At 46.8% G+C, this 19,547-nt stretch overlaps 1 protein-coding gene across 1 annotated transcript in view; it reads left to right on the top strand.

Annotated features, from left to right (window-relative positions):
* The window catches only part of Tmem132c (transmembrane protein 132C), a 300,746-nt gene that overhangs the window by 266,768 nt on the left and 14,431 nt on the right, over nt 1–19,547 (top strand). The window contains exon 5 of the mRNA XM_051161419.1: nt 8,755–8,898. Within this exon, the coding sequence (XP_051017376.1) occupies nt 8,755–8,898 (144 nt within the window). The remainder of the gene's footprint in view (nt 1–8,754; nt 8,899–19,547) is intronic.

Below are 19,547 nucleotides of genomic sequence, written 5' to 3'. Positions count from 1 at the left end.
TGGGAGAGGAAAGCAGTTTTTTGTTTGTTGTTGCTGTTGTTTGTTTTTGGCTTACAGGTCACACAGTTTATTATCAGGAGAAGTCAGGGCAGGTACTCAAGGCAGGAACCTGAAGGCAGGAACTGAAGCAAAGACCACGAAGGAGTGCAGCTACTGACTTGTTCTCTTTGGCTTGGTCAGCCTACTTTCATATACACCCCAGTACAACCTGGCCAGGTGTGGCACCACGAGTTGGCTGGGGCCCTCCCACATCAATCATTAATAAAGAAAACATCCGCTGGGTGTGGTGGTGCACGCCTTTAATCCCAGCACTTGGGAGGCAGAGGCAAGTGGATCACTGGGAGTTCAAGGCCAGCCTGGTCTACAAAATGAAAGAAAGAAAAAAGAAAATATCCCACAGACATACCACAGACCTATATAAGGGAGGTAATTTCTAAATTGGGGCTCTTTCTTCCCAGGTGACTTCCCAGTTTGTGTTGTTAGTAAAAAAAAAAACAAAACAAAAACAAAAAACTATCCAGCACAATATGCCTATGTCTGATCACCCTTATTGATTTAAATGTTCTTCTTCCAAAAACATGCTCACAGACACACACAGAAGAGAGAGAAGGGAAGAGGAGGAGAGGGAGGGGAAGAAAAGAGAGAATATGAGAGGCAGGCCAAAGAGGGCCCATGTCCTTTGTAATTCCCCATCACTAGCTGCAAGGGATCCAGGACAGACTTTTCCCCACAGCTTAGCAAATGCAAGTGGTCCAGGTATGAGCACATAGAGGTGTGTCTTTCCATCCTGTGCCCTGTGTAGGACAGAGGCACGCCTGGTTCCTTCTTCCTCCCTCATGTCATGGTTAGAGCAGGCTCTACTTTAGGGCCACCAGAGGGAAACACCCTTGATTTGTAGCACCAATGTCCATGTAATCAAGAAGTGCAAGAAACAAGAAAAGAAAGTGACGCCCCCCCCCACTTTGCTGAAATAAAATACGTGTTTCTCAAGTGCTACCTTTCTTGGCAAAGTTGCAAAACGGCTGACTTTCCACGGAGAAGTTCGTGCCACGTATTCTGTGTGCCACCCCAGAGGATGACTTGTTTAATAGCTGAGCTACCGCTCCGGACCTTGCAGATGGTGCCTAGCAAAATTGAATTGCTTTCTTGTTTTAAATGCACGCTTTAGAATAGATTCTCCATCTTGCCTTAGAAGCAAATTGACAGCTAAGTTAAGTTTGCCTCCCGTACCCCAGTTTTGTACCGTGAATAAATTGGAAGTAAATGAGGTGGGAGTTGGGATTCCCCACAGAGGCAGGACCTAGAATTATTGCTGTGTGGCTGCGAGGCCCGCAGAGCTGTTAGCATGTGTCCTCAGGGAGGGAGGGAAATTTGCTGGGCTACCTTTGGAGAGCAGCCACGGCTCCCTGGGACGGATGGGTAAGTGGCTTGCTGTCAAGCCTCTGCCTTCCTCCAGCTAGTGGTAGCTGGCGCTAATGCAAAATTTCATGCAGGACAGTGGAGGAATGAAGCTAGCTTTTAATTCTCTGTGATGTATATAGACAGTGCAAAACCCTGTGTGTTCCTGGACCCTGGCAGGTCACAATGGCGAGGGTGACTCTTTTCTACCATGGCTGTCCAGGTGCTCCGAGGAAACCCATGAAAATATTTGCAAAGTATTCCCAAGAGATTTTTCCTGGGACTAGGGAGCTGGCTCAGTTGGTAAAATGCTTACTACACAAGCTTAAGGACCTGAGTTCGGCTTCCCAAGTCCTACATAAAAAGCTAGTGTGGAGCCAGCGATGGTGGCGCATGCCTTTAGTCCCAGCACTTGAGGAGGCAGAGGCAGGTGGATCTCTGTGGGTTTGAGGCCAGCCTGGTCTACAAAGAAAGTCCAGGACAGCTAAGGTAACACAGAGAAACTCTGTCTCAAAACCACTTGTAATCCCGGCACTGAATAGGTGGAAATGGGAGAATTTGCTTGGGCTCAGGGTCCAGCTAGCCTAACTCCAGATCAGAAAGACCTTGCCTCAAAAACTATATCAGAGAGCGATTGAGAAAAACACTTAGTGTAAGCCTCTTGCTTGCACATGTGTGTGTGTATGTGTGTGTGTGTGTGTATGGGTGTGTGCTGGAAGAGGCTGGGGACAGGACACAGCCCCCAAGGACACACCTCCAGTGGCCACTTCCTCCAAGTGGGCGTCACCTCTCACTTCTCAGCAGCCAACAATGCCATCAGATTGTCAATCCATCCAGGAATTAGTATCAACCAGTCAGGGGCCTCAGGATCTAATTGTATTGGGAAAACTGCCTCCCAGACACACCTGGAAGTAATCTTCACTAATCTTAGACATCTCTTAATATTACTAATCAACGCTGTACAGAGGTGGTACATGGAAATGAGGCTGGAACCATGTGGTTATGTGAAGGAACAGTATTCTACATAAGAGGAATGAGATGTGTGAAGAGGTGAAGTCACAGGAGCTAAGAAAGGAAAGAAGCAGAAGAAAGACAGAGGATAAGGAAGATGTGGTGTTCCAGCCAAATAGGAACAGGGTCTCCTCAACTCGATCTTAAAGGGGCAGGACACAGCCCCCAAGGACACACCTCCAGTGGCCACTTCCTCCAATTGGGCATCACCTCTCACTTCTCAGCAGCCAACAATGTCATCAGATTGTCAATCCATCCAGGAATTAGTATCAACCAGTCGGGGGCCTCAGGATCTAATTAGCCCCATCTGCCAATCTTAAAGGGCTTGCTGCCTCTGCCTCGTGGAGCATGGGCTCTTGAAATATGACCCAGCCATGCAGGCTGGAGGATGGACAACAGCTACCATCCCACTATGCTTCTGAATGGGAGTCTTCACCGGCTGGCATAAGGGTTGGGAGCTACATCAACCACACACACGAGGATGCTCGTCTGTTCCCCTGAATTGGAAGGAAAACAAACCCACCTTACAGCATATCCTATTGATTCTGGCCCTTAAATTGGAAGAGAAACAAGATCTAAGAAAGAGGATCTGTGCTGGTAAGGGACGGCGGGAGAGTCTCTCATTGAGATGGGGCTGGAAACGTGGCCAAATGGACAAAAGCACGCTTAAGAAGGCACTGTCTAGGAATGCTCGCTGTCAGAACAGAGTCCTCCTCGGCGTCACAGAGCAATGAGCCCTTGGGTGTCGCAAGAAGCAGCATTCACACTAGAGGGGAAAGGTGCCTGTGTGGCTGTGAGCACAGCATGCCCTGGGGACCAGGGGATCAGGATGGTGTGCCTGGCTGGTGGTCAGGTCAATCACTTACCAGCCTCTGGCCCTGACAGAGCCTTCTGGAACCACAGTGACTTTATGAAATGAGCCTTAACAACAACACTGGAAGAGAGGATGGACTACTAAGTGTTTTCCCTGCTGTAGAGGAAAATCTGTGAACTCACAGGGTTATTCTGACGTCATCAATGACATCATCAGTGCGGAGCACCTAGAGTAAAGAGATGACCCTCCTTTGAGAAATCTGTGTAATGGCTTGACTTTAGCCAGGACCCTTTTTTTTTCAGTCTCACTCCTACTTCCTAGAGAAATGAAGTCATCTGCACTGGGGCACCCTCACAGCTGTGGCTATGGCCAGCTGGTTTAGCTCAATATCAGCTGGGCAGGGGGCTGTTTCACACAAAGTGAGTCCCCAGAAAATGACCTGGTTGCCAGGAGATATTTCTAGAACTCAGTTTCCTCCATGGTAATAACACCACCACTACCACCACCACCACCTTTTTTTCCCCCTGAGCTCAACTGAATGAAAGTTCGAATGAAATATTTCTGCGGAGGGTAGGAAGACTCCTGTCCCCTGACGATGCTAAGTCATAAGGCTCAACACCTGTGAATCTGAACTGGGGTCATGGGGTCAAGTTCAGCTAAAGCCTGGGAGTGAGCACTGCTAACCCAGCGGCTGCTGTCTCTACAGAGAAAGAAATCTGGACACCTGGTGCTCCCTGGCAGCCCCAGGAAGGCTGATATGGGGGCAGTAAGGATGTCCCAGATGACAAGGACTTACAGAAGGTGGCCCTCAGCCAGGCAGAGAAGCTAGTGTCTTGCTTTGGAGTAGAGGTGTGCCTCTTCCATGCCAGGCTCAGCCACAAGCCCACTGCAGTGAGCCAGTGCTTCCAATGTGACTCTATGTGAGGTTAAGTGCAGCCAGTATGTAAGGCTGCAGGTCCGAACTGGCATCATCTGGGATCATCTCAGCTCCTTGGACAACCTGCAGGCACTGCAGGGGTATGAAACTGCATCCATTCCTGAATCCAGAGAAGGCCTTTGTCCATCTAGATGAGATCATTCAGGGAGTCCTAGAAGAAAAGGTGGTCCCCGAAGAAGAAAAGAGGGAGACGGAAGATGTAGAGCCCTCAGGACAGCGGTACGTTTTGCTTTATCTTCATGGATCTTAGAAACATCCTTCAAAAACAAAGAACTCCTCAGACAAGGCCCAAGGAAGGAGTGACCCAGCAGAGGGACAGCAAGATCAGACAAGGCCCTGACTGCTCACTGCAATTGCTCCAACCCCAGCAACATTAAATGATACCCAATACAGATACCTCAGCCCCAGGTGGTCATAGGTGACTCCGGTGCTTCAGCCATTGTGGTTATCCAGCCTGGATTCTTTTTTTTTTTTTTTTTTTGGTTTGGTTTGGTTTTGGTTTTGGTTTTGGTTTTTCGAGACAGGGTTTCTCTGTATAGCCTTGGCTGTCCTGGACTTACTTTGTAGACCAGGCTGGCCTTGAACTCACAGTGATCCACCTGCTTTGCCTCCCGAGTTGCTGGGATTAAAGGCGTCCTCCACTACCACCTGGCCAGCCTGGATTCTTTAAGGAGTTGTGCATGTCATCCAGCCATCATCAGAGCCCTCGTGGGTCTGAAGGACCACGGTACACCCTAGTTGCATGAGGACACCCTTGAGCCTGTCACTTAACTGGAAATGTGTTAATGTGCTGTCACGTATGTGACTGCATGTGATTGCATGTGACTGCAGTCATGCAGAGCTTCTATCCATGCTACAATGTTTAGTCTCCAGGAAGGAAATCCCATCCTCATCAACTATGATAGTCCCTGCCCCCGCCCTGGGTAACCAATAGGCTTCCTGGGCTATGGGTTTAGCTGTATCTGGGGTTTTCTCACCTGGTGTCGTGTTTTCAGCTTTGTCTGTCTGGTAGCCTGTCAGTGGCTGAGTCCATACACCACTCTGTCTTTTCACATCCAGAATCTCTAGGGAACCCCAGGGGAGCCCCTCACACACACACTCTGGGGATAAGGACCCCAACCACAACTGGTCACTTCCTGGTCATTTTTAGGGAGTTTGCAACCCTAAGACTTCTTTTTGGATCAAAAATAGTTCTATTCTCTTAATTGAAAGATGTCCAGAAATGACCATCACAGTTGATGTGAGCAGAGCACAAATCTCCTGGGAATCTTTCTTGGGAGCCTCGGGCTCTTCCAAAATCCAAAGGGACAGGAATGATGTCGTATGCCCGTGTTACGATTCTTTTCCCTCAAAGCAGAGAAGTTACTTGGTGTTTAATAGAAGGGGGGAGAGGGGGAGCAAAGATGCAATTACTAGCTTGAAGCCTATATGTAGTTGGTGATACCTCTACACCCTCTGTGATGCTCTGATACCCTGTTCCTGAGCCCCTGTTTGATCCCCATGTAGCCAAAGCATGGCATTTCTTTATACAGAAAGCTTGCTCCCTCTCCATCTCTTCCTCCCTCCCTCCCTCCCTCCTTTTCTTTCTCTCTCCCTCTCTCTTTGTTGAGTGAGAGAGAGAGAGAGACAGAGACAGAGACAGAGACAGAGAGACAGAAAGAGAAAGACAGAGACAGAGAGCTGCTTTATGTCCAGAAAGGACTGTAATGTAAAGCATCTCTGGATTGGCTCTGAGGCAGGATATGGGAGGCACCCCTGCTCCCAAGAGCCCCCATAAAAAGTACACTCCTCCCCAGGGGTTCTGCTAGAACCTGGGTTTCACAAAACAGTATGATGTTAGACTCTTAAATGGTGTGCCACTTACGTCATGGAGAACCATACTCCATAGGAAAGGTCTTTGGGAGGTGAAAGAACAGAAATATGTGCCTATTCCATTAGCATTACACACACACACACACACACACACACACACACACACACACACACACACGCATGCACACAGGCACATGAGCGCACTCTCCCCGCCCCCAGGTCTCTATCTCCCTCCCTCTCCCCCCTCCCTCCCTCCTTCCCTCTTCTTTCCCACTCTCCCACTCCATTTGCCTTCACCAGACCCAGAGTCATGATTTACACTCCTAGCCTCCAGCACTTTGAGGAATAACTCTCCACTCTTTTAAGCCACCTCAAGTGTGGTATTCCTGTGCAGTACTCCAAAGGAACCCAGGATGACAGTGGTCTGGATTTGAGAGCTCTTGGATGTCAATGATGTAGCCACCTCATCATGAAGAACCTTGGTAAATGCGATCTAGGCAATTCTGAAGTTGATGGAAAAGAAAAGCATCTAGAATGCCAGGCCCTCTGTGCCCCCATGGCAGCAGATTCTCACTGAAATTAACTGGTCAGCAGAACAGCTCTTAAATACAAGAAACTTCTCCCATGATGAGTGTGAGGCAGGGTATTTCACAGACTAAAGGTTTTAGTCCCTTCTTTTCCTATTTCTCTGACTGTTAGTCCTTGAAACTGAGGTGGTTGGTTGAAAAAAAAAATTGCTAATGTCCAACTAGTCTTGACCAGAGATGAGTGCTAAAGTGAGAAGAGGATGATGATGGTGATGATGGTGATGATGATGACGACAATGACTCTGTGTGTGTGTGTGTGTGTGTGTGTGTGTGTGTGTGTGTGTGTGCAGGTGCACATGTGTGTACGCATGTCTTCAGTTGTGAAACTGTAACAACCATTTAGGTAGCTAATCACAATTAGTCCATAAGGGACCGCCCTGCTTAATGAAGCCATTCGCTGAAGACCATTTGGAGAGAGAAAATGAAAGACAACCCTGTGCTGTGCACATTACCTGTAATGTACTTGACTTGGGGATTTCCATGGTATTCTTAGCATCTGTAATAGCCACGGTCGAGGCCACCCATAATTGGAACCTGGCTTCAGGATCCCCAGGCACCATGTAGAGGCAGGCAGAGTCTTGTGCAACTGCAGGTGATGGTACTCACTGTCTTGAGAATCTGGGGTTTCACGATAATAGGAGCCTCTCTGTGCTGTGTGCCTGCTTCAAGCAAAAGGTCGTGCTGAGGAAAAACCTGAGGTGGGGAACTTGAGAGAAATTGACCGCCAGGTGAAAGGTACCAGTAGATCCACTTGTGCCTTCATGTGGTTACCAAGAGAAAGACTGCCAGCCTGCATGCAGGTGGCAATCACCCCCCCCCCAAACTCTAAAGGGACTGTGTTTCCTCCATCACTCAGTACTTTATGTATGCGATTTTACAGAACATCGACCCAAAGATACTAGGCAGACGTGCCTGTGGGGGTGGTGAAGAGGACTCCCATGGGACAGTAGAGAGAGACAGTTTGATTTTCAAATATAATAAATAATAAATAGATAAATAAATAATCAATCTTCAAAGAGGGAACCTGTGGGTTGGGGGTGTGACTCAGTGGTAACGCGTATGTCCAACATGTAGGAGGCTCCCAGGCCCTTGGCCAACACTGCAAACAACAACAGCAGAAAAAGGAAGCCCCTTAGTGGGTAAAGTGTCCCTTGTAGCCCCAGCTACTCCACAATCTGAGGCATGAGGGTGGACTTGTCCTGTCTCCCTTCTATAGGGCAGAGGTTTGAAATGAATGAGTCATGTATGGCGGAAGCCATCTAGGCTGTGGAACGGGGTTGCACCTCTCCTGGAAGGTGTTCCTGGGGGAAAATCTCCTCTTGCCTTTCCTGTCTTCAGGACCTTTGGGCTGGTCACTTGCATCGACACAGCCTGAGCTCTTCCTCTGACCATCATGACTCCTCCTTCAGGGTCTTTAGGGTTTCACTTGGGACACCCCAGAGCATCCAGGATGGTACCTCTTCCCAAGACCCCAAACTTCATCCTACCTGCAATGTCCCTCTTACCAGGTGTTCTACATTGCTTTCCTTGGTTGTGATAAACATCATGGCTAAAGCAACGTAGGGAAGAAAAGATTTGTTTTCTCATGACTCTCAGGTCACACTCCCATCACTGAGGAAAGTTGGGGCAGGAACTCAAGGAAAGAACTGAAGCAGAGACCATGGAAAAGTTCTGCTTTCCAGCTGGCATTTCGGAACCTGCTCAGCCTCTTTTCTTAAACACGCCAAGACCACCTTCCCAGGATTAGCGCCATCTACAGTTGGATCAAGCTAATGCCCCACAGGCCAATTTGATGGGCGCAGTTCTTCAATTGATGTTTCCTCTTCCCAGGCTTTCAAGCTGACAAATAAAATTAGCCATCACATCATGTGAGATATGGTCACAGGCTCTGGGCATCTTTCGCAGGTGGATACAGGCATTAGTCAACCCAACTTGATACCTTTCTTCACAAGGTAGTCAAAGTTGGCTTTCCTCACTTATCACCCAGCTGCTGTACAACTCTGCTAGGTCTTTGCAATACTGAAAAGAATATATATTTGTTATTGTTATTCCAAAGAATGCCCTCCTGATGCGGTTCCTAAGGACAGTGCCATAGTGTGTCTAACAGGAGCGGGCTGTTCCTACCTCAGGAGCATTGCCTGGAACCAGCAGAGAAGAGACTGTCCCTTGACCTGGCGTGTCTGGTTCTTTGGCAGGACACTGAACTCCTGAACACAGCCATCCTCACGGGGAAGACGGTGGCCATGCCTGTCAGGGTGGTGTCGGTGGAGGAGAACAGCACAGTGAGGGACATCTCAGAGCTGGTGGAGTGCAAGGCCATGGATGAGGATGTCATCAAGGTATGTGGGCCTGGTAGGGATCTGCTCCAGCCTTCCAGACATGGGGAGAGTTTATATATTAGAGTGAGAGGCTCAAATGGGGTTCGGGTATCCAATACTTGCCGTGGATTCTCTCACTATTCCACCCTCACCTCTTCCTTCTGCATCCTGTAATTGCATTTTCTCACTCTCCATACCTTCTGTTCTTTCTTCCTGCTCCCTCCCTCCCTTCTGCCCTCCTTCCTTCTTTTCTTCCTCCCTTTCTCTCTGTCTCTTTCATTCCTTTCTCCCTCCCTGTATTTAATTGCCAAATTAAACTTAAATCTATTTGCCATTAAGAACATTGCCTCTAAAAGCTATACGAGGAACTCCTCTGTCAGGCTAAGGATGTGTTCATTAACTCACACCATTGTCACTTAAACTCTCTTGCCTCAGGGAAAAAAAAAAAAAAACCTAAATAATCATCATCACTCACTACATTCACCACACAGTGCAGGAGACCTCCTAAATTTCCTCTGAGCTGAATTCAGAGAAGCAGCGACCCGAGGGTTCCACCGATCAAGGGCGGAAGTGGGTGGGGCGTGGGAGACGCTGATGGGACAACACAAAATCTCAATTGGATGAGCAGCGACTTATTGGGAGAGCCATTCCACCTCTGCTCCGTTTTCTCGAGGCAAAGACATCACCACTCAGCCTATGAAAGCCAGGTGTGAGTCAAATCCAGAAATAAATGCCACCGTGGCCATACAGAGAGCGACCTTTAGCTCCGCCTAAGGGCCTCTGACCATGGAGCCCCCGTTGCTGATATTTCCAGGAATGCAATCAGTATCTTTGGGGAAATAAGTGTGTTCAAAATGAAAATTGCCTCCTGGAATGAAGTCAGGAGGTGGTCATCCCCTAGCTGTTGACCCAGCTGAGCAGAGTGTCCAATCAGCAAGGTGTGGGGGAGGTGTGGAGCGGGCAGCCGGATTGCAGGAGTGGGTCCCTGAAGCTGGTCTCATCCCCAGAACTCAGCTCTTCCCTAGGTCGTGGGCTCATATCCGCCAAGACCCAGGCTCTTTTCCGGGGCTTGGGTTCATCTCCTGGCCTCATCCCTGGGAGTCGGGCTCTAGAATGAGGTCACCAGGTCTCTACAGAGCTTCTGTGGGCCATTTGATGTGCTGTAGGGGAGGCGAGGAGGGGAGGGAGCTCCCGCGTAACCAGTGCCCCGTGCTGCGGCTTGTACAGGAGGTTGGGTTTAGATGGTTTCATTTTGTCAAGACTCAGCTGGCTCTTGAGTTTTCACTCCTGTGTGACTGGGCAGATCACGCCATCATGGCTTTGTGTGACAAAATGGGGTCCCTGGGTCAGGGACAAAGCAGCCACCATTCCAGCAGTTTCCTGCACCCACAGCCTGACCGCCACCTCATAAGTGGGTGGAGATAGGGTCCATGACATGTAAGTAGGTAGCTGGGGGGGGGCTGATTCTGGAGGACCCTGGCCTTATGCAACGAGCAGAAACTGACCACGTGTTCATAAGCCTTAAGTCTGGGAGTTCTCTGGCGTCTTGGGAGAGTCCAGCAAATCTGACACACTAAGCCTTGTTCCCACATACAAGCAATCATACCTGCCAATCAACCAGTGACTAACATACCCTGTTGCCTCCTGTCTTAGTCACTCAATCTGTCCAATCTGTCCACTAGGCCTTTTGGGGTGGTGTGATTAACTCTCAGGTCACACATGTGCAAGCCAGTGTTTCTTCCACGCCCCTTCTAATACAAATAGCCACATACTTGTAAGAATGGCATCAAGCCGTCCATACTATTTTCTACCGTGGACCTTTTAATATGAGATTTTATTTTTAACCATGTTTGGCGGCTGTGTGTGTGTGTGCACGCGCGCATGTGTGCACATGCACACGCACACACTCAAAGAGGTGAGGGAAGGGTGTTGAATCCCTGGAGCTGGAGTTACGGAAGGCTGTGAGCCTTCACATGGATGCTGTGGATGCTGGGAACCAAACTGTGGTCCTCTGTAAGAGCAGCCAGTGCCCTTAACATCTGAGCCATCTCTCCAGCCCCCATGAATTCTTTTAAAATTATTTTAATTAGCATAAAACATAATGGATTTCCTTATATATTATATTTTTCATATACATGATGGCATTCGTGTGTCATACCTGTTCTTATCCAACCCCTCCCCCGCTGTCTTCCCATCCCCCCACCCCTTTGCTGGTCCTCTTTGTCATTCCAGGTACACTCTTTTCTGCCTTCCTGTCACACAGATTTCATCCTCTTCTCTTGTTCCCCTCCCTTTAGGTCTTTTCCCTCTTTCTTGGTCCCCTTTTCTACTCTCATGCCCTACACAGATGCACGCCTGCACGTGCGCATACACACACACACACACACACACAATCTATTCATAGACATGCATGTACACACATAATCCATGTACTCACATATAGTCTATTCACAGACATACACACACACTCACACATCAGCATATACACACACACTCACACATACAGCATATACACACACTCACACATACAGCATATACACACACACTCAACACATACATCACACACACACTCAACACATACAGTATACACACACACTCACACATACAGCATATACACACACACTCACACACACAGCATAACACACACTCACACATACAGCATATACAACACTCACACATACAGCATATACACACACACTCACACATACAGCATATACACACACTCACACATACAGCATATACACACACACTCACACATCAGCATATACACACACACTCACACATACAGCATATACACACACACTCACACATACAGCATATACACACACACTCACACATACAGTATACACACACACACTCACTCATACAGCATATACACACACACTCACTCATACAGCATACACACACACTCACACATCAGCATATACACACACACTCACACATCAGCATATACACACACACTCAATACATACAGCATATACACACACACTCACACATCAGCATATACACACACACTCACACATCAGCATATACACACACACTCACACATCAGCATATACACACACACTCACACATACAGCATACACACACACACTCAACACATACAGTATACACACACACACTCACACATACAGCATATACACACACACTCACACATACAGCATATACACACACACTCAATACATACAGCATATACACACACACTCACACATACAGCATATACACACACACTCACACATCAGCATACACACACACTCACACATCAGCATATACACACACACTCACACATCAGCATATACACACACACTCACACATACAGCATATACACACACACTCACACATACAGCATATACACACACACTCACTCATACAGCATATACACACACACTCACACATACAGCATATACACACACACTCACACATACAGCATATACACACACACTCACACATCAGCATATACACACACACTACACATACAGCATATACACACACTCACTCATACAGCATATACACACACTCACACATACAGCATATACACACACACTCACACATACAGCATATACACACACACTCACACATACAGCATATACACACACTCACACATACAGCATATACACACACACTCACACATCAGCATATACACACACACTCACACATACAGCATATACACACACACTCACACATACAGCATATACACACACTCACTCATACAGCATATACACACACACTCACTCATACAGCATATACACACACACTCACACATCAGCATATACACACACACTCAATACATACAGCATATACACACACACTCACACATACAGCATATACACACACACTCACACATACAGCATATACACACACACTCACACATACAGCATATACACACACACTCACACATCAGCATATACACACACACTCAACACATACGCATACACACACACTCAATACATACAGCATATACACACACTCACACATACAGCATATACACACACTCAACACATACAGCATATACACACACACTCACACATACAGCATATACACACACACTCAATACATAGCATATACACACACTCACACATACAGCATACACACACACTCACACACAGCATACCACACACTCATACAGCATATACACACACACTCACCTACAGCATATACAACACACACCATACATACAGCATATACACACACACTCACACATCAGCATACACACACACTCACACATCAGCATATACCACACACTCACACATCAGCATATACACACACACTCACACATCAGCATATACACACACACTCACACACAGCATCTATACACACACACTCACACATACAGCATATCACACACACTCACACATACAGCATATACACACCACTCATACATACAGCATATACACACACACTCACACATACAGCATATACACACACACTCACACATACAGCATATACACACACACTCACACATACAGCATACACACACTCACACATACAGCATATACACACACTCACACATACAGCATATACACACACACTCACACATACAGCATATACACACACACTCACACATACAGCATATACACACACACTCAATACATACAGCATATACACACACACTCACACATACAGCAATATACACACACTCACACATACCATATACAACACACTCACTCATACAGCATACACACACACTCACACATCAGCATATACACACACACTCACACATCAGCATATACACACACACTCACACATACAGCATATACACACACACTCACTCATACAGCATATACACACACACTCACACATCAGCATATACACACACACTCACACATCAGCATATACACACACACTCACACATCAGCATATACACACACACTCACACATCAGCATATACACACACACTCACACATACAGCATACACACACACTCAAACATACAGACACACACACACTCACACATACAGCATATACCACACACTCACACATACAGCATAACCACACTCAATACATACAGCATATACACACACACTCACACATACAGCATACACACACACTCACACATCAGCATAACACACACTCACACAGCAGCATACACACACACTCACACATCAGCATATACACACACTCACCACATACAGCATATACACACACACACACATACAGCATTACACACACACTCACTCATACAGCATATACACACACACTCACACATACAGATATACACACACACTCACACATCAGCATATACACACACACTCACACATACAGCATATACACACACTCACTCATACAGCATATACACACACACTCACACATCAGCATATACACACACACTCACACATACAGCATATACACACACACTCACACATACAGCATATACACACTCACATACAGCAATACACACACACTCAACATCAGCATATACCACACACTCACACATACAGCATATACACACGCACACATCAGCATATACACACACACTCACACATCAGCATATACACACACACCACTCATACAGCATATACACACAACTCACACATACAGCATATACACACACACTCACACATACAGCATATACACACACACTCACACATCAGCATATACACACACACTCACTCATACAGCATATACACACACACTCACACATCAGCATATACACACACATCAATACATACAGCATATACACACACACTCACACATACAGCATATACACACACACTCACACATACAGCATATACACACACTCAATACATACAGCATATACACACACACTCACACATCAGCATATACACACACACTCAACACATACAGCATATACACACACACTCAATACATACAGCATATACACACACACTCACACATACAGCATATACACACACACTCACACATAGCATATACACACACACTCACACATACAGCATATACACACACACTCACACATACAGCATATACACACACTCACACATACAGCATATACACACACACTCACACATACAGCATATACACACACACTCAATACATACAGCATATACACACACTCACACATACAGCATATACACACACACTCACACATACAGCATATACACACACACTCACACATACAGCATATACACACACACTCACACATACAGCATATACACACACACTCAACACATACAGCATATACACACACACTCAACACATACAGCATATACACACACACTCACACATACAGCATATACACACACTCACACATCAGCATATACACACACACTCACACATACAGCATATACACACACACTCACTCATACAGCATATACACACACACTCACACATACAGCATATACACACACACTCACACATACAGCATATACACACACACTCACACATCAGCATATACACACACACTCACTCATACAGCATATACACACACACTCACACATCAGCATATACACACACACTCAATACATACAGCATATACACACACACTCACACATACAGCATATACACACACACTCACACATACAGCATATACACACACACTCAATACATACAGCATATACACACACACTCACACATCAGCATATACACACACACTCAACACATACAGCATATACACACACACTCAATACATACAGCATATACACACACACTCACACATACAGCATATACACACACACTCACACATACAGCATATACACACACACTCAATACATACAGCATATACACACACACTCACACATACAGCATATACACACACACTCACACATACAGCATATACACACACACTCACACATACAGCATATACACACACACTCAATACATACAGCATATACACACACTCACACATACAGCATATACACACACACTCACACATACAGCATATACACACACTCACATACAGCATATACACACACACTCACACATACAGCATATACACACCACACCACACACAGCATATACACACACACTCACACATACAGCATATACACACACACTCACACATACAGCATATACACACACACTCAACACATACAGCATATACACACACACTCAACACATACAGCATATACACACACTCACACATACAGCATATACACACACACTCACACATCAGCATACACACACACACTCACACATCAGCATATACACACACACTCACACATACAGCATATACACACACACTCAACACATACAGCATATACACACACTCACACATACAGCATATACACACACACTCACACATCAGCATACACACACACACTCACACATCAGCATATACACACACACTCACACATACAGCATATACACACACACTCACACATACAGCCTATACACACACACTCACACATCAGCATACACACACACACTCACACATACAGCATATACACACACACTCACTCATACAGCATATACACACACACTCACACATACAGCATATACACACACACTCACACATCAGCATATACACACACACTCACACATACAGCATATACACACACTCACACATACAGCATATACACACACACTCACACATACAGCATATACACACACACTCACACATCAGCATATACACACACACTCACACATACAGCATATACACACACTCACACATACAGCATATACACACACACTCACACATACAGCATATACACACACACTCACACATACAGCATATACACACACACTCACACATACAGCATATACACACACACTCACACATCAGCATATACACACACACTCACACATACAGCATATACACACACACTCACACATACAGCATATACACACACACTCACCAGCCAGTTTCTCCAGGCCCCAGATAAATCTGTGTGACAGTATCCCAGCATCCCTTTTGTAGCTTCTCCTGTGTATACATGACCTTAAACACGTGCACACACATTTACATAGATATGTGTGAATACACTCAACCTACACAAGGGCTTTTCAGCCGTGGCTTGTCTTGTAGGAATAGCCATTTCTTGCAGTCATCCTCCCTGATTCCTGGCAGCGCACCATGAATCCCTCTGCCTGGCAGTGATGGCTGAAGGCTCCCAAGGCGGAGGGATCTGTCTCTTCTGTGCCCCATATGTAGCTTCATCAACACCTCGGCATCTGCCCTGGAGGACCTCAAAAGTGCACATCTACCTAGATGTACATCCAGGAGGTGAAGGGACAGAGCACTGGAGAAAGGCAAAGAGGCAGCTAGCCTGACACACACCCAGAACAAGGATGCTGCATCAGCACTGTCCATGTCTCGGTGGCATCACAAAGTATCTAGCCTGGTACCTTTGAAAGAAAGCTGTCTCACAGCCGGTGGCACAGTGTGGCTCATGTGACTGCCTGCATTTGTCCTATTTGATCCTTGACTCATATGAGCCTTGACAGTGCACAGTTGGTGTCTTCATAAATCACAGCCTAATTGACCCAGTGAAGACTGACTGTCATCCTGAGATAGAGGTAGCAGTAAATACAACCACTGAGACCACGCCCTCAGAGAGCCTGGCTGCTGATGGAGAAGACCAACGGCGATAGATGCAGAAACGGGCTGTCCAGGTGTTGTGCTAAAGGGTACTGGGGTAGGGTGACTTTGAATAAGGTAACCTTCTGGGAAGGGACAGTTGAGCCTGTTAAAGGGGGCATATGTAACACTAAGCCACAAGCTGGAATAGGGCTGTCTGTGCCTGCTCTGGGGTGCTCACAATGAGCTCCCTAAGGAAACAACCCCAGTCGATAGCCTACCATGTCCTTTCCCACATGCTCCCATGACCACAGGTTGCTAGGTACCAGCAGTGATGGGTCTAGGAGTCAGTATTTAAGGCATGAATTCGTGAGATTTCCAATGTGGCCTGTCATGACCTCCAGGCACCAAGTCATTTGAGTGGATCACAGGGACTGAGCCACAAACACTAAGTATAGGTGATGAGAGGGTGACTTGACCCCTGAGACACCAAGTGCTTGCTCAGGCTCCAGGACACAGGACCAGTTCCCTCTGATGATAGCCTTGGTTTGTCACAGGATTCCTGTTGACACAAGGCTACAAGTCTTCAGGAGAGCAAAAGTCTTTAGTAACAGCCGGAAGTTTCTGGACTCACTGGTTTGTGGTGGTATCAGGGGGTGAAACCCACCAAGCAGGAAGGAAACTGACTTTCTCCTGCAGACGAAAACACACTTTCTGACCATATTGGTAATAGCTATGTTTCTCGTTGCTGTGCCCTGATGTCTGTCAGAAGCAATTTAAGGGGACAAATGTGTGTTTAGTCCCTCTTTTCAGGAACTATAGTCCATTATGGTGAGAGCAGAGGTGGCCAACACTTTCAAGGCTGGTCCTCAGTGTCCCATTTCCTGCAGCCTGTCTCCACCTCCTCGAAGCTCTACAACAGTGCCACCATCTGACACATGAGCCTTGTGGGGGACATATTAAAACCACAACCCCATGTGTGCTCTTTGTACCCTCTTTGTCCTCAAAAGCCAAGTGGTGGCTCATGCCTGTGATCTTAGCCTTAGGATAATGAGTCAGGAGGATTGGCACAAATCCGAGGCTGGCATGGATGACATCGTGAGTTCAGGTTTGGTCTAGGCTTCAGAGTCTTAAAAACAGAAAGTGCGAAAACTCAAAATGACCATCTAGTTCCAGGAGTGGGAGAGGCCAGAGGGCAAAGCAGTGCTCCGAATCAGGAGGCCCTGCCCCATGAAATAGCAAGTGACCAGTGACAATGCACAGCCATGACAATTGCTGGACCTCAGGCCCTCCCTTTGAAGTGTAGGAAGCTGCTCTGTTGGGTTCACCCAACTCTAGAATTCCGACTACGTGGGTTCAAAATGCAGCTAAGCAATAGCTGCGGCCACTGGCTTGCTCTCTACAGAGCCTCTGTTGTTTTCTGATTGTCATTTTTGGGGAGCACAAGTGCCATGACGTATGTGGGGGGGTCAGTTCTCCCCCTCTAGCTGTCTGTGGGTTCTAGGGACTGAACTCAGCTAGCCAGGCTTCTGCAACAAGTGCCTTTCCCTACTCAGTCATCTCACCTGCCCTCTTCACCCTGTTTCCTCTTTCCCTTGGGGTGTTGCTCCTCCATCCTGTGAGTTCTGACAAAGCTTTAGGAATAAAATATCACTACTGCCCAGTGGCCCTGGACCTGTGTCTCTGCCAGGTGTCATTTGCCCATAGAAAATACAGTATCTTGAGACTGTTTAGGTTGGGATGTGTATGGTTGGGACCATTGACAGGTAGGCATATAGATGATGTTCCTAAGCATCACACAAGACACATCTGGCCGCTCTAACCTCAGCAGCACTAAGGTTGAAAATGCATGCCAGTGTCAGGCAGACACAGGGGCTCCATGGGGTACTGTTCATGTCCTGAAATTGTCCAACGTGGTGGCTCAGTATAGAGAGAGACCCTGCCACACCTTCGTTCTATCACTTACCTTCTGAGTGACTGCAGGGAATCTGGCCACTCTGAGTCTCATCCGTAGAGCTACCAAGACCCATGTGACATAGACAAGCCTCCAGGGTTAAAAGACACCAGCGTATGGACAGTAGAGATGGCTAGGTTTAGAAAGTGCTTGCCTTAGGCCAGGCGCTGGTGGCTCACACCTTTAATCCTAGCACTCGTGGGGCAGAGGCAGGTGGATTGCTGTGAGTTCAAGGCCAGTCTGGTCTGCAAAGCAAGTCCAGGACAGCCAAGGCTACACAGAG

The sequence above is a fragment of the Acomys russatus genome, chromosome 19, assembly GCF_903995435.1.
Source record: "Acomys russatus chromosome 19, mAcoRus1.1, whole genome shotgun sequence".
In the NCBI taxonomy this organism is placed as follows: domain Eukaryota; kingdom Metazoa; phylum Chordata; class Mammalia; order Rodentia; family Muridae; genus Acomys; species Acomys russatus.
The sequence above is the reverse complement of the archived record's forward strand: the minus strand, read 5'-3'. Positions and strand labels throughout refer to the sequence as shown.